This window comes from Cladophialophora yegresii (assembly GCF_000585515.1).
Source record: "Cladophialophora yegresii CBS 114405 chromosome Unknown aczIN-supercont1.2, whole genome shotgun sequence".
NCBI classification, from domain to species: Eukaryota; Fungi; Ascomycota; class Eurotiomycetes; order Chaetothyriales; family Herpotrichiellaceae; genus Cladophialophora; species Cladophialophora yegresii.
The window spans coordinates 4,631,496-4,646,532 of record NW_006913046.1 but is presented as its reverse complement, the minus strand read 5'-3'; the positions used below and the strand labels follow the sequence as shown (position 1 = coordinate 4,646,532).

The 15,037-nt window shown below is 54.3% G+C and overlaps 5 protein-coding genes across 5 annotated transcripts; 4 read left to right on the top strand and 1 right to left on the bottom strand.

Moving 5' to 3' along the window:
- Nucleotides 1-174: 174 nt before the first annotated feature.
- On the bottom strand, nt 175-896 carry A1O7_03595 (V-type H+-transporting ATPase 16kDa proteolipid subunit; the record flags this gene model as incomplete). Its single annotated transcript, XM_007757614.1, has 5 exons — nt 175-495; nt 551-633; nt 686-698; nt 760-777; nt 831-896. 5 exons carry the CDS (start codon nt 894-896, stop codon nt 175-177), a joined length of 501 nt encoding a protein of 166 aa, XP_007755804.1.
- Nucleotides 897-1,712: 816 nt separating this feature from the next.
- A1O7_03594 (uncharacterized protein) lies at nt 1,713-5,502 on the top strand (the record flags this gene model as incomplete). The annotated part of the gene is made up of 3 exons (XM_007757613.1): nt 1,713-4,880; nt 4,936-5,367; nt 5,422-5,502. The coding sequence occupies 3 exons, from the start codon at nt 1,713-1,715 to the stop codon at nt 5,500-5,502; spliced, it is 3,681 nt and encodes a 1,226-aa protein (XP_007755803.1).
- A 1,402-nt stretch (nt 5,503-6,904) lies between these two features.
- Nucleotides 6,905-8,058, top strand: A1O7_03593 (alpha 1,6-mannosyltransferase; the record flags this gene model as incomplete). Its single annotated transcript, XM_007757612.1, has 2 exons — nt 6,905-7,958; nt 8,018-8,058. The coding sequence occupies 2 exons, from the start codon at nt 6,905-6,907 to the stop codon at nt 8,056-8,058; spliced, it is 1,095 nt and encodes a 364-aa protein (XP_007755802.1).
- Nucleotides 8,059-9,196: 1,138 nt separating this feature from the next.
- A1O7_03592 (AGC/PKA protein kinase) lies at nt 9,197-10,635 on the top strand (the record flags this gene model as incomplete). Its single annotated transcript, XM_007757611.1, has 2 exons — nt 9,197-9,494; nt 9,551-10,635. 2 exons carry the CDS (start codon nt 9,197-9,199, stop codon nt 10,633-10,635), a joined length of 1,383 nt encoding a protein of 460 aa, XP_007755801.1.
- Nucleotides 10,636-11,962: 1,327 nt separating this feature from the next.
- On the top strand, nt 11,963-14,194 carry A1O7_03591 (uncharacterized protein; the record flags this gene model as incomplete). Its single annotated transcript, XM_007757610.1, has 1 exon — nt 11,963-14,194. The coding sequence occupies one exon, from the start codon at nt 11,963-11,965 to the stop codon at nt 14,192-14,194; it is 2,232 nt and encodes a 743-aa protein (XP_007755800.1).
- Between the last annotated feature and the right edge of the window lie 843 nt (nt 14,195-15,037).

The following is a 15,037-nucleotide window of genomic DNA, read 5'->3' as shown; positions in this document are numbered from 1 at the left end:
TAGTCATGCGGAAGACAACAATTAGTGGGACGTTAATGTAGGCACATTTACATTCGCTCGTGCCAGGCTCGACCTTGGGGTCGAGACAAGCCCAACGTGTATATTCCAAGTCCAAAGCTGCCTCATGTAGACACCTCCAGCCTAGAGCCTTTTCCTTCTCTGACCATTTTTTGATCAACTCTTCGAGTGCAGGATCAAGCCTACAATCAGCCCGTACAGACCTAAAACTTCTCCGAAAATGAGAATAAGCACCATGCCAACGAAGATCCTACTTTGCTGCATGTAGCACCTCACGCCCATATCACCAACAATACCGATGGCGTATCCGGCTGCCAGACCTGCGAGACCAACACTGAGCCCGGAAGCGAGGTGCATGAATCCCGTGAACAAGCTGTAATTCTGCTGTGGCGGAGGACCCATGTCTCCAGCGATGAGGACGGCGATGACCAGAGCGTAAACGGCAATGATACCGGACATGACGACGGGGATCAGGGACTGTCAACGATGCATCAGAATCCACGCAAAGTCTCGAAAGAGTCCACTGGCAGACCTTCATGATTAAATCTGGACGGTACGTTCCCACGCCAGCGATTCCGATTCCTGACTTCGCAGTGCCATATGCGGCGCCGATACCTGTTCATCTCTTAGCACTGCAGCACGGGGCCTCAGCGTTGCAGATCCATACATCCGAAAATCATCTGTGGCGGGCGCAGGCGGTCAGCATGTTAGGGAGCTGTGGGTGAGGGCAGCTCAACATACCGCTGATGCAATTCCTGCCTGGTTGAACATGTTAGCTCCAGCGCGGGCACAAGAGATGGAGAGACCCTTACCATTCCAAAGAAGGGAGCAAAGTTGGGCGACAGCTCGCTGCCGGGTCCTTGTGTGGTGGTGGCCATGGTGAGTCTTGCGGTAGACAACTAGAGTCGTAGGGTAAGGTCAAGTTGAGATCAAGGTGAGGTGCAGGTGATGTGGTGATATTGTGCAAAGACGTATGTGGTGGAGGGTGCTTAAACTATGATGCGACAACGCCGCCTGGATCGGTGCTGCCAGAGAGCCACAGAGCCTGCGCCTGAGCCTGCGCCTGAGCCTTGAGCCTGAGCCTGAGGCTGCGGCTGGTGCCTCCTGCGTCGCCCGTGAGAAGAAGCTGGACTTGAGGGGAGCAGTTGCAGCCAATGGCAACCCCAGTTTCGGCTCGTCTAGCCATGAACGAACGACCGTCAGTCGCTCGCTCGATCGATTGATTCACACATCTTCTCAATAGTAGTTAACTGACTATGCCACTGCATTTCTTCTCGCATCACTACTGCTCACTAATCCGTATACACGGGCCCGTCGTTCTCTCCCTGCTGGCATGGTGAGAAAGCACCACCCGGAATCTGTGCGACATTATTCCTGGAATCTCTGACCCTCGCTCGTGAACCATCGATCGACCACCTGCATCCACCTCGATTCGCTTGCACCACACTGCATACGCCAACCTCGATATCAACGCAACCCTCTTCTCGACACTCGCTCTGCTGGTTGCGAGTCCTCCATCGGGCCTGTCGCAACCCGTCCTGCACTGGCCACCTTCTGTTGAGAGCTGGAAGGCTGGGTGGGGAAGACTTGGTGCTTTGCAAAAAGAGGAGAATAAGGAAAAAGCCCCCTTGCGCTGCTGCAACATCTCCATGCTTGCTCGATAGCCCTTTTGTCCGGCGATCTCTTCAATGAGCATGGCAGACTATGGCCCGCCCGAGTCTCGCTATTATGGCGCGAGGGCGCCGCCGCCCCAGCACGGAGGTCCAGCGGATCAGAGAGATGCCGCCTTCCACAACATCTTCGGCGGCGCGCCTCCTCCGGGGCGATCTCACACCATGACGACGCAGTCGGTGAACCCCATGTACGATCGAAGCCAGAGCATGACGCTGCAACAGCAACATACCATGTCCATGAGGCAAGGCCCGCCGCCCTCGATGCGTCAAATACCTCAGTCGTACGACCGATCAAACGGCACTGCGCCGGTTCAGCCTTATATGAATGGCACAAACGGTGCTTCACGGCCTCCTCCACATAATCCAGCACCCACTTTTCCCGATCGCAGACCATATCCTCCACCTCAACGGATAGACACACGCCCGGGAATTCCCCCTCCCATGCAGATGTCGCCGTACGATCGAAAACCGATCCCCAATCGGATGCCTCCACCTGCGCTGAACAATGACGCCTACAGGTCGCGGTCGATGGTACGACCAGGCGAGCCGACGTTGAGTTATCGTCCGCCTCCCAGTAGCTTCCAACAGGGCACCGCCAGCGCTTTCAGGCAACAGCCCTATGCTGGTTTGGGTGCGTCGAGGACAACAGCACAGGGGAGACACATACCTGATAGAGTCGACGGCGACAGATCCATGTCGATGGGTTCTTATGCTCTGGATCGTGATCATACTCAGCAATTAACAAGCGGAAGAGTGGTGCCTCATCGACGGAAAGAATCAGAATCAGATAATCCGTTCGCAGATAGCCATGCCTCAAACGGCGGTTCTTTCAGTTCGTCGAATTCGCCAGCATACGGGGTAACGCCAAGGGCAGGGCGCCCTAGTGAGGGAAGCAATCCGCCCAGGACCATATCTGCCGCTTCTGCCACCTCAGTCCCGTCTGACTTGACGCCGACGACAACTTTAAACGGCTCTCGCAGTAACAGCATGATGAGCAGTAGACCTCCTAACTCTTCTCATTCCTCGGGTGGCCAGACAATTGTCCAGCGGAAGTCGCCGCTGGTCTATCCTGCCCTTCTGTCTCGTGTTGCCACCGCCTTTCAGGAAAGAATTGGCGCCGGCGACAGAACCAAGAATGACCTCACTTATAAGAGTGCTTTCACAGGTGCCGAAGCTGTCGATCTGATCGCCTACATCATCAAGACCACTGACCGAAACCTGGCTCTGCTCCTAGGCCGCGCCCTGGACGCTCAAAAGTTCTTCCACGACGTCACATATGAGCATCGTCTGAGGGACGCTCCGGGCGAAGTCTATCGCTTCAGAGAGACGATGGGTGAAGAAGCCTCGTCCAAAGACGTCAACGGAGTCTTCACCTTGCTTACAGAATGTTATTCTCCGACATGCACACGAGACAACCTCTGCTATTCAATCGCGTGCCCACGACGCTTGGAACAGCAAGCTAGACTCAACCTACGACCCCAACCCGGCCTCAGGCATTCCAACTCCAAGGGAAGTTTGCACGAAGACGATCAGGAACAAAAACTGTGGATCAATAGTGTGCCGAAGGAGGTCGCGGACAAGATCGATGACAAGGAGAAGAAGCGACAGGAGGTCATCTCAGAGATCATGTACACTGAGCGCGACTTTGTGAAGGACCTGGAATATCTCCGTGATTTCTGGATCAGACCACTCCGTGGAGCTGGCAATGTCAACTCTCCCATCAAAGAAGAGCGACGGGAAAAGTTTGTCCGCACTGTCTTTGGCAACTGCCTGGAGGTCCTGAGTGTCAATGGCAAATTTGCGGAGGAGTTGTCAAAGCGGCAGAAAGAACAGCACGTGGTCCACAGCATTGGCGATGTCTTCCTCAAGTGGGTCCCTCAGTTCGACCCATTCATCAAGTATGGCGCAAACCAGATGTACGGCAAATACGAATTCGAGAAAGAGAAAGGCTCCAACCCGGCGTTTTCCCGATTCGTCGATGAGACTGAACGCCTCAAAGAGTCAAGGAAATTGGAGTTGAACGGATACCTCACGAAGCCAACCACGCGGTTGGCGCGATACCCTCTCCTGCTGGACAATGTCCTAAAGTACACGAAAGATGACAACCCAGACAAGAAGGACATCCCTAAAGCTATCGGTCTGATCAAAGATTTCCTGGCTCGAGTCAACGCAGAAAGCGGTAAGGCAGAGAATCACTTCAACCTGGTCCAGTTGAATCAACAGCTCAAATGGAACGCTGGAGAATACACGGATCTCAAGCTGACGGAAGAAAATCGTGTCATCCTCACCAAGATGAGCTTTAAAAAGTCGCCTACCGACAATGCCGAGGTCCAGGTCTACCTGTTCGATCATGCTGTACTCATGTGCAGAATCAAGACCGTGAACAAACGGGAAGAGCTGCGAGTCTACAGAAAGCCAATTCCACTGGAGCTTCTCGTTATTGCTGAGATGGATCAAGTCATTCCCCGTCTCGGCATCGCAAAACGCTCTTCCTCTAGCTTGATTCCTGGCACAAAGCCGTCTTCATCGAGCACCCCTGGTCAGAAAGAGGTTTATCCGATCACTTTCCGACATCTCGGTAAAGGTGCATACGAACTTCAACTGTATGCCACCTCGGTCACCCAACGCAAGAAGTTCATTGAACTCGTCGAAGAACAACAGAGCAAGCTTCGCCAACGCAGCAGTTCCTTCTACAACAAGACTATTTTGTGCGAAAGTTTCTTCAATACTCAGAACCGCGTCAATTGTCTGGTTCCTACTGACGGAGGCCGCAAACTCATCTATGGAACTGACAACGGCATTTACATTGCTGATCGATGGCCTAAGGACAAGTCGATCAAGCCCAAGCGCATTCTGGACGCCACGCAAGTGTCACAAATTGACACGTTGGAAGAGTACCGACTGCTGCTGGTGCTATCGAACAAGACTCTGACTTCGTACCCCTTCGATGCCCTGGACCCGAACAACCAGAACCCACTGGCAACGAGACCTCGCAAGATCCAGGGTCACGCCAATTTCTTCAAAGCTGGAATTGGTTTGGGGCGACACCTGGTCTGTTCCGTCAAGACGTCGGCATTGTCCACGACCATCAAGGTGTACGAGCCTATGGACGACCTGAACAAGGGCAAGAAGAAGCCGGCAATCAGTAAGATGTTTGCCAGCGGTCAGGATGCTCTCAAACCGTTCAAGGTCAGTTGTACTACGAATACACTTTTATGCCTGTATATACTAACAATCAGCCCAGGAATTCTACATCCCAGCCGAATCCACATCGGTTCACTATCTCCGCTCAACACTCTGCGTCGGCTGCGCTCGAGGCTTCGAGGTCGTCTCATTGGAAACCACAGAGCGACAATCTCTTCTCGACCAAGCCGACACGTCCCTCGACTTTGTAACGCGCAAAGAAAACGTCAAACCCATCCACATCGAGCGGCTCAATGGCGAGTTTCTCCTCAACTACTCTGACTTCAGCTTCTTCGTTAATCGCAACGGATGGCGCGCCAGACCGGACTGGAAGATTACATGGGAAGGGACACCGCAGGCTTTCGCGCTGAATTACCCTTACATCTTGGCGTTTGAGCCGAGTTTCATTGAGATTCGGCATATCGAGACGAGCGAATTGATCCACGTCATGACGGGAAAGAACGTGCGGATGCTGCATTCGAGTACGAGAGAGGTGAGTCTTCAACGCTGCACCCTGAGCTCTTGGAGTTGTGCTAACAATGGTCAGATTTTGTACGCTTACGAGGACGAAACGGGCGAGGATGTGATTGCTAGCCTCGACTTCTGGACCCAGGCTCAAGGTACTTAGGGCTCGAGAGGGCTGGCCGAGCAGATTGGAAACCTGCGTCTTCATACTCTGCCGACTCGGTTGCTTAAGGATAGGGTTGGGCTCGCTTCGATTGAACCATAGATGATATCACGCGGGCAACCCAGGCAACTCGGCATATGGACTTGGAGACCATATTGGCCAATTCTTGGAATGAAATGAAATGGGACCGCGCCATATCCGTGCAGCTGAGCGATGGAAATAATGGGCGGAAACGTGCCAATGGATGACATCAACAGAGAAACGAGGAGATGCATGAAATGTGAAGATATTGGATTGTTCGACTGTGTCATAACGAGGCACTTCCACTTATGGTGTCGATGACCAAGCTGGAAAGAGAGGCAGAGTCAGCCAATCCAAAAGGTGTCAGTCTCTTTCACTGATTCATCAGCCATGATTATTGACATCCGTCGGTGATGGCTTTTGGACTTTTTCCACTCGTAGCCTTGTGCGATGAGCAACTGCCACATGCAGTAAGTACTGTGCAACGAGCCGATGTCGCCTCTGACTGACGGTCAGATGTTTTACACGAACTCGGTGCCGTTGTTGGATTCGATGTCGCTGTCAGTGTTGGTGTCGGCTTCGTGGTGGTCGTCACCATTTAGTGGCTCAGACGCCTACCGAAATTCCATCGTGCAACTGTTGAATTGCAGTTCCTGGAATTGTGGAAACCTGGAGCCAGCCACACCAGCGTCGCTGAGCCGGGAGGCCGCACCCGGAGATGCGGCCTGTCGAGACAAGCCAAGCGCCTAAAAGTTCGCAGCCGGAGCGCCGAAAAGCTTAGCTGGATTGCGTATTTCGGGCCTTGGACGGGGCTGTGGTACGTACTGGTGCCCACTATTGACGCTATGCTTCAGTGCAGGCCCATCAGTCACCAATCGAGGCGCCTGAAACAAGATGCATGCGCAATCACTTTTTGTGTGATCCCACGGGCTCACGGCCATTCAGATATCCATTTTCTGACACGCTTTCCATTCTCTGTCGCCATCGCTATCTCGGGCAGCGTCTTCGAACCTTCTTTCCTTGACCAACAGGATCAGACGCCTAATTGCGACAGGTGCTCTCGCGACCGTCCTCCCATCCCGGTTCTTCGCTTCGTCCTGCTTGGTACATACCTGCGGCTGGACCGTACACGCCGCCCGAAGAGATGTTACGATAACTAGAATGTCCTGTCACCGATACTCATAGCGGTGTTGCCACGCCGCTCTGCCGAGACTTCCCATCCCTGCCAGCTGTCACAACCCTTCGGGACTGTCCGAAGTCGACCTGTGGCATATGTGGCCGCCTCGGAACTGCTGCGATCGAACCCGACGGTGACAGCCCTGTCACTGGCCTCGACCGGATTTGTAACAAGCTCGGGGTCGACTGCGCGGGCACCTCCCTCATGGCCTTGTCCAATTCATGGAAGCGACCGGCCCTTGTCGCCGTGGTCTTCATAATACTATTCCTCCTGCTGCGACAGTCGAGTGTTTCGCCGAGCACCCCCGAGGTGGCACTTACTGCTGAAGAGGGACGACCCTCTCGATCATACCCTCCCCCGAAAGCTCCCAAGCCAGCTCACGAAGCTCAACAGCTCATTCATGATGTACCGAGCAAGTCCCTCGACGAAAAACTACGATACCACTTCCCCTACGACATCGAATCGAAATTCCCCGCGTACATATGGCAGACATGGAAATATGGACCTGATTCGGGAAAATTCGAAGAGAGGTTAAGACCGTTCGAGGCATCATGGACCGCTCTCCACCCTGGGTTTGTCCATGAAGTGATCACAGATGATGCCGCGCTGCACGTCATTAGTTACCTGTACGCATCAGTACCGGAAGTTGTTCAAGCATACGAAGCAATGCCCCTCCCTGTCATCAAGGCTGATTTCTTCCGCTATCTCATCTTGCTTGCCCGCGGAGGTATCTACAGCGACATTGACACCCAGGCACTGAAGCCTGCCACCGATTGGCTGCCGCCGAACCTGGACACGACTACAGTTGGATTGGTGGTTGGGATTGAGGCTGATCCTGATAGGGAAGATTGGAACGACTGGTATGCTAGGAGAATACAGTTCTGCCAATGGACAATTCAATCAAAGCCGGGACATCCAGTCTTGCGCGACATTGTGGCCACCATCACCGAAGACACGCTCCACATGAAAGAGGCCGGAAGGCTGCGCAAAGGTAAAGAACCGCCGAAAAGCATCATGGAGTACACGGGACCAGGGGTTTGGACGGATGCCCTCTTCTCATACTTCAACGACCGAGAGTACTTTGACTATAGCGCTCGGGCGACGAACGTGTCATACTCGGACTTTTTCGACATCAGGGTGCACAAGAAGATCGGGGATGTCGTTGTGCTCCCCATCACCAGTTTCAGCCCGGGTGTTGGCCAAATGGGAGCTGAAGGGCCCGAGGACCCAATGGCCTTTGTGAAACACGAGTTTGATGGTATGGATCTCGTGGACACCTTGTGTTGCGTGTTACTGCATCCACTAACATGACAGCAGGATCTTGGAAGCCGGAAAGCGAACGCATGAAAGATGACTGATAGCACGCGATCCCTGCCAACCAGCTCCACGAATATAGACTTTGACGGCTGACTCCCTTTGCGTGGCGTTTTACGTGCATGGAGGGCCAATGGCTTGCAATATCGGCCATTAGACGACCTGGATGGTCAGAACATAGAGGACCACATTAACTACGGACCAAGAGGAGTGTTGGCACATGAACCGCACATAGAAATGCGCACGAATCCTTTCGAATGTGAACGAGAATGCGCTTCTCGAATTCCGATGTGCTTCCTGGTAATTAACAGCTACTGGGAGCAGCTTCTCATGAGCAGCCACGCCGCACGAGGCGCCACCAAGCTTGTGTCTTCATCCTATTTGATGCCCGAGTCTGACAGCCGTGACAGCTCAAGTCCCGCCCACAGTTGAGCTACTGTAGGATCGAGTTGCCGTTTCGGAGCCTTCCAGGCGCGGCAGCAATGAGGCAAGTGTTGCTCAAAGGAGTATCTTACCAACGCTTCTGCCCTTTCATCCCCACGCCATTGTCCGCGGTACGTCGGCCCTGTCCGTGGGAGCTCGCCTGTTTTGTCTTGATCGGTTCCAACATGGCTTGGTGTCGTTTCATCTCCTCACCCACTCGCGATCGTCCACCTCCACCCACGACAGTGACGTGATGCGCGGCGAGCTGGTGTCTCGCTACGCAGGCGGACTTTGACGCATCTGTGCTAGGGACTAGTTAGGTACTAGGTACCCAGTACTCCATACTGCACGTTTTTGTCACTAGCAAAACTGCTGGCGCTGGCATGGCGCGGCCGCGCTGGTGGGTAGGTGACAAGTGGGCTGAGCTGCTCAGTCACCGTCTTCTAACTGCATCATTTTGCGATCTTGCATCTGTTTTGTCCTCTTCACTTGTTGCTCCTTTCACGCCTGTGGCTGATCTGGTACACTTCTCACGCTCCCCATTCACGTCCCTGCAGTGAATCCTTCGTCACCTCCGCAGCTATCCAACAGCACTGCCTCACCGCTAGAATCCCGCTACCGTGTAACCCCTCCTCCGGTCGCAAACTGCTTGCGTTCAGCCACCACCACTCTGTCGTCCTCCGCCTCCCACTCGCCATGATCTCCCGGTTCAACGACCGATAGTATCCTTCTAGAAAAACATGCACACCAGCTGCCCCGATGAGCACAGCGACGCTTCAGACGCCGCAGCAACAGCAGCCGCCGCGCGCGGCTTCCGTTCAAGGTCATAGGCAGTTCCTGCGCACCAGCAATCCTCACAACACACGAAGCGCGTCTCATCCCCATCCCAGCCGCCAGCACGAAAAAGACCAGATCCAGAAACATGCTGATCCGGCCCGATCTAAGGAGGTCATGCCTCCAGAGGAGGTCTCCAGGCTGCCAGAAGAGAAGGGCCTGGGCAAGTCGTCGGCTTCCTTGAAGCTCTCAGACTTCGAGCTGATGAGGACGCTTGGGACTGGTACGCTTGGAAAATCGTTGGCTTCTTGTCGTCGGCACTGACACATTTACGCGCAGGCACGTTTGCACGAGTCTGGCTATGTCGCTTTGCCAATGCTCAACCGGACGAGAGGAACAGAGTTTTCGCGCTCAAGGTACTCAAAAAAGTTGACGTGATCAAACTCAAACAAGTCGAGCATGTCCGGAACGAGAAAGACGTCCTTGCCGCCGTGGCCGGCCACCCATTCATCACGACCCTAGTCAGTACCTTCTCTGACGATACCTCGTTGTATATGTTGCTGGACTACACGCCTGGCGGAGAGATCTTTTCGTACCTCAGGCGCGCCCGCCGCTTTCCTTTCTCGACGGTCCAGTTCTACGCCGCCGAAATCACCCTGATTTTGGCTTACCTCCACGAGGTTCAGTTCGTGGCATACCGCGATCTGAAACCGGAAAACATCCTGCTCGACGTAGATGGACACCTGAAACTGGTTGATTTCGGTTTCGCCAAATACCTTCCGCCCGCGTCCGAATCATCCTCTGAGAACGGTAACGGTCAGAGCACCACTCTCCAAAAACTAGGTACCGAACACCCCGAACCGCAAGCCAACGGCGCCGGCGTCACCTACACCCTCTGCGGTACCCCGGAATACCTCGCCCCAGAGGTGATACGCAACACCGGCCACGGCACCGCGGTCGACTGGTGGGCGCTGGGAATCCTGGTCTATGAAATGCTCATCGGCCAACCCCCTTTCTGGGACCAAAACCCCATGCGCATCTACGAGCAGATTGTGGCAGGCCACATCCGCTTCCCGACCTCGCATCCATCGCAGCAGGGCCACCGCCATAGTCTCCATGTGCCTCGTGCGGCGAGAGATTTCATCCTCGCGCTGTGCAAGACTGATCCGACACAGCGGCTGGGCCACATTGCTGGGGGTAGCAAGCGGGTGATGTCCCATTACTTCTTTGATGGCGTCGACTGGGATGAAATTTACTATCGCAAACGCAGAGGTCCCATCATCCCTAGAGTGGAGTGGGAAGGCGATGCCGGCAATTTCGACGAGTATCCGGATCCCGTGGAGGGAGAGGAGAGTGAGGGCGGCCGCGGACGGTATACGGACGAGTTACGAGCCGAGTGGGAGGAGGCTTTCAAGGACTTTTAAATCCCGCCATGCCAGAATTTTTACGTCTTAAATTTGACGTCTACGTATTGAAGACACGGTGGTTCACGGAGGGATGGAAGGGATCAGGGCTTTTTAAAGGGGAACCGAGACGTGCATGTGCCTCTGGGGTGTTTCACATGCAGTACGGTAAGTAAGTATCTAGATGGGGTGCGTTTGTGCCTTTTGGTTGCGCGATCACCTTCTTCTGGAAGCAGACTAAGTAGCCCTCAGGTTGGGGCGGCTGGGTTGGATGATCTCTTGAGGGAGCCGGAGCCGGAGCTGACATCCCTTTCCTGTGTGCTCAATCTAGTCCAGCCCAGCACAGTCCAGCCGCTGCTCATACAGCTTTGACATACTGTAATCGTATCAATGTGAAGAAAATGAAAGACACTTGTTTCTCCCGTTGACGGCCACGATATGGATCCGGGAGCGAAGATAAAGAGCAGATGTGGAGAGTCACCGACACGTACAGTAACCAGCCTACGAAATCTTCCAGGAATATTGATTACCGGACAGCGCGGATAGATGTGTCTATGAGTTGTGTCTCCTTGTCCCAAGCTTGTCGTACGCCAGCTCAAGTGCTTCGTTGTTCCGACAAGGCTGTCATCACAAATGTAAGGCTGAGTTCCCGTCTGGAGTCTCTTTTGCGGGGAAGCGTTTGCCAGAATCAACAATGTCACTGTAGTCTGTATGCAAGCTTGTCTTCTTCACACACAAGTCTTCGGCTTCATCTGTGCTTCAACATTGATACAGACGAGACTAACTCAGCTCCCGTCACAGCAGTGTCAGATTTGGACGCCTAGTGCCCTCAACTCGCCTCCACCTCAACCTTTTACCTCGAGCCCAACCACGTCCGCAGCATCCATACCACCATGCGCCATATATCCTAGTGGGATGACAACATGGCGCAGCCTACAGACGACTTGATATCGCAGGTGTGCGCGATCACCGCGTTAGATGAGGAGAGCGCAAAGGTGCTACTAAAGGTGAGAGGTGGAACCTTTGGCTGCGAGGCATGCATGAAACGGTTAATTACTGACTCCGCGTGGCCCATAGAAAAACAACAACGATGCCAACAACGCGATCAACGCTTGGCTGGAGAACCCCGTGAGATCGATCATACCGGAGCCGGTAAGCCAGGTGCCAGCCGCGTCAGGCGTTGAGGACTGGTTGTCTAAGGGTGCGTACCGCAGGCTCCCTCCAATCACTGGCAGGATCAAGACAATATCCCATGTAAGACGGACGACATATATTCTTGACTCCAGGTAGCTGTCCAGCTTTTGTGAATGGCAAACTGACGGGAAAAATAGTTCAAGATGACGCGACCATGGGAGGGATGGCCGGGCTGTCACGGCCGCCTTCGCGAGTCGACAATTCCCGGCTGGACCTGTCCGGCGAGCATGCCGCAGCGTCGGCGAGCAATGTCAAGACCTTGAAAGAGCAAGAGGAGATGGACGACCCAGACATCCAGCGCGCAATGGCCGAATCGCTCAGGCAGACGCTGCCAGCACAAGAGAATGGAGTGACGCAGACTGGAGCGACGTTCGGCCCTGCAAAGCGGGATTATAACTACGAACCCAACAGTTGGGCTCTCACTACATATTCGACCTCGCGCGAGATAATCGAACATCCACCACCATCCAAGCGGCGAAGGATTGGCGATGCACCTGCATTTTTACGCGGCTCGAAGGAGACCGGCTACCTAGGATCTTTGCTGACCATCTACCACAACATCCCACTTGCACGAGAGGCTCTTCTAATGCCTGCGCTGAGGGTCCACGCCTATGCCCATGACAGTAGTTGGTGGTCTGGAGCTACGGACGAGAACACCAAGGCCCTGTCCACCGACAATAGTCTCCGCATAGACCAGAACGAGTGCAATCTCCTTACCGAAGTCCAGTGCCTCATGGCTTTTCTCGACAAGACCACTCGCGCCTACGGCAGTGTTGACGCCTTGGCCGACCTACAGGCAGTCCGCAACGCAAACGACGAAACAGTGTTTCACAAATTCCTCGAGGCTTGGGGTTCTGCGGCGCTGAAACAGGCTCCACAAGAGCAACTCACCCAGGTCTTCAGCTCCATAGCCATGAAGGCCAACGGTCCAACCGACGACACGGCTGTCGAGAAGACGCTGTACTGTGTCGACCCTTTCATCAATCACCACCCGAACGAGACACTCACAGACCTGCTTGATAACACCATCTGGAACGATGAGATAGGGACTATCGACGACGTATGGATCAGTCATTGTGCCGAGATATTTACTGTTCGACTGCAGGAGCCGAACACGGCCTCCAGAACTGTCGACATCAGTCTGGATCCGGTCTGGTATGCCGATCGTTACATGTACGACTGCAGAGAGGAAATGCAACAGATACGTAGACAGGTACAGGCGATCCGGCGACAAATCGAACAACTGACCCATATGCAACGTCGCTGCCAGCTCTTCAACTCGAGCAACCGGCCCTTGGACATTAGCGAAGTCCTCAATGCTGCAGTCAAAGCCTCAAGCGTGGCAGCGAGCAGGAACTCTGTGCCAAACGGCTTCCTTATTAGCCGGTTGCCCGGGTCGGAGACCGCAGTTACGCAGTCTGACGTGGATGAGCTCAACTCGGAGTTGCAAAATGTGCTTCAGAGGATCCGTCAGAGGTTGGCGCTTCTTGAGCAAAAGAAGGACGAACTTCGTGCGAGGAGTCGTCAAATCGCCATGCAACTGACAGTTCCCACCCCAGAACGTCCCGACGTCCCGCATCGCAAGTACACGCTCCAAGGCGTTGCAACCAAGCCGGGAATCACCTACTTTCGCAGATTGAACCAGAACATTGATCTCCTGGCACCGGACAACCTAGGTGAGGAAGGAATGGGTTACGAATGGTGGAAGGCCACTTGGCGGCAGGAGGACGTTCAATGCGTATCACAACCACTACACCCGCCCTTGGTCGGCCCCGTCACGCAGGCACAAGCTGCAGGTGTGGGTAAGTCTGATCCAGACAGCTCGACGCCGTGGTCGATTGACCGAGTCTTTGAAACCCACGTCCTGGAGGCCGTCAAGACAGAGTACAACTCTGTCTTGCTCGTGTATGCCAATGAAAACGCCGTGCGGTTTCGCGGCAGTGGATTGAGTCTGGCGCTGCGACACTTTGTCGACCGCGATAACCAGGCGTTTGCGGAGGACTTGCAACAAGAGATGGGCCCGCTACCTGCATCATCTGCTGATCGCGAAGCCGAGGCCGAATTCGAAGACGTTCCCCTGATCGATCCAACTAGGTCCAGCAGTTCAGTGCGTGAGCTTACGCCCATGTCCACGTCGAGCCCGGACCAGGACGAAGACGGGCAGCCTACACTCAGGCGAGCCAAGGAGGGTAGCACAGGCGACCTTCTTGAACAACCACCTTCGTACGAGGAAAGCGTCGGTAAACACGAAATGTCCGAGAAAAGAGAGAACAAAATCGGGCTATATGCTGAGAAACTGCTTCAGCGCTACGGAAGCGAGACCGACAAGGTAGCGGGCGAGAAAGACAATACCGGCGACCTCTTGCATCTCGAAGAGTCGCAGTGAAGCCTTTCCACAGGGACCAATGTACCAATATCTTGTACAGCTGACGCTGCTTGGGATAGGACGTGGTTAGAAAAACGTCTGGCGCCAAGGTGATACTCGTCTGGAACTCTTTTCCGCTGATGGAAAAGCAGGCAAATCATTTCGAAAGCGACATGTTTCACAGCGGTGTTCCGGACCTCTCTGTAGCACATGGCGGAAGCTCGAGGTCACACAGCGAGGGACGAGCCGTATGGTGGATTGCAAGTCGGGGTCACGCAGCGTCATTTGCAAGCGTCCCCTCGGCCGCCACGCGTTGCAAGCCCCGTCCAGTCCATGTGACACAAGTTGTCTTGAAGCCTTGATCGGTGGACAACGACTTTTGAGGCCATGGTTGTACACAGTAGTCCTGCACAGATTTGGCGACGCTGGGAAAGCTATGGATGCCTGAGGATAGTCAGGCTTGGTGCGCGACAAGCTTGTATTGGCACATTGTTAATACGCCGGACTGCATACTCAGCAACACAGCCGATTCGGGGGTTGAAGTCTCATGACCATTCATGGAGAATCCTGGTAGATATCCAACGGAAACAATGGATGGCCGGATCAGGAGAAGAAGCGAGTGAAAGCGTGCATGGCGCAAGTCGATGTCTCTCTCTGACGCACTAGGACGGTCAGCAGGCGCCTTGTCGCCCCGTTCTGCTCATGATGCCCATCTCTATCGACTGGGGTTTCCCTCTTATCTTTTCGAGAAAAGCCCTGCCTAGGGTCTCGAAGTGTAACGCGAGCCACACAACGGTCGCGATGGCTTTGGTTGGCGACGCCACCACCGCTACGAGGGTCATAGAATCCAACAGCAAAGTCTTG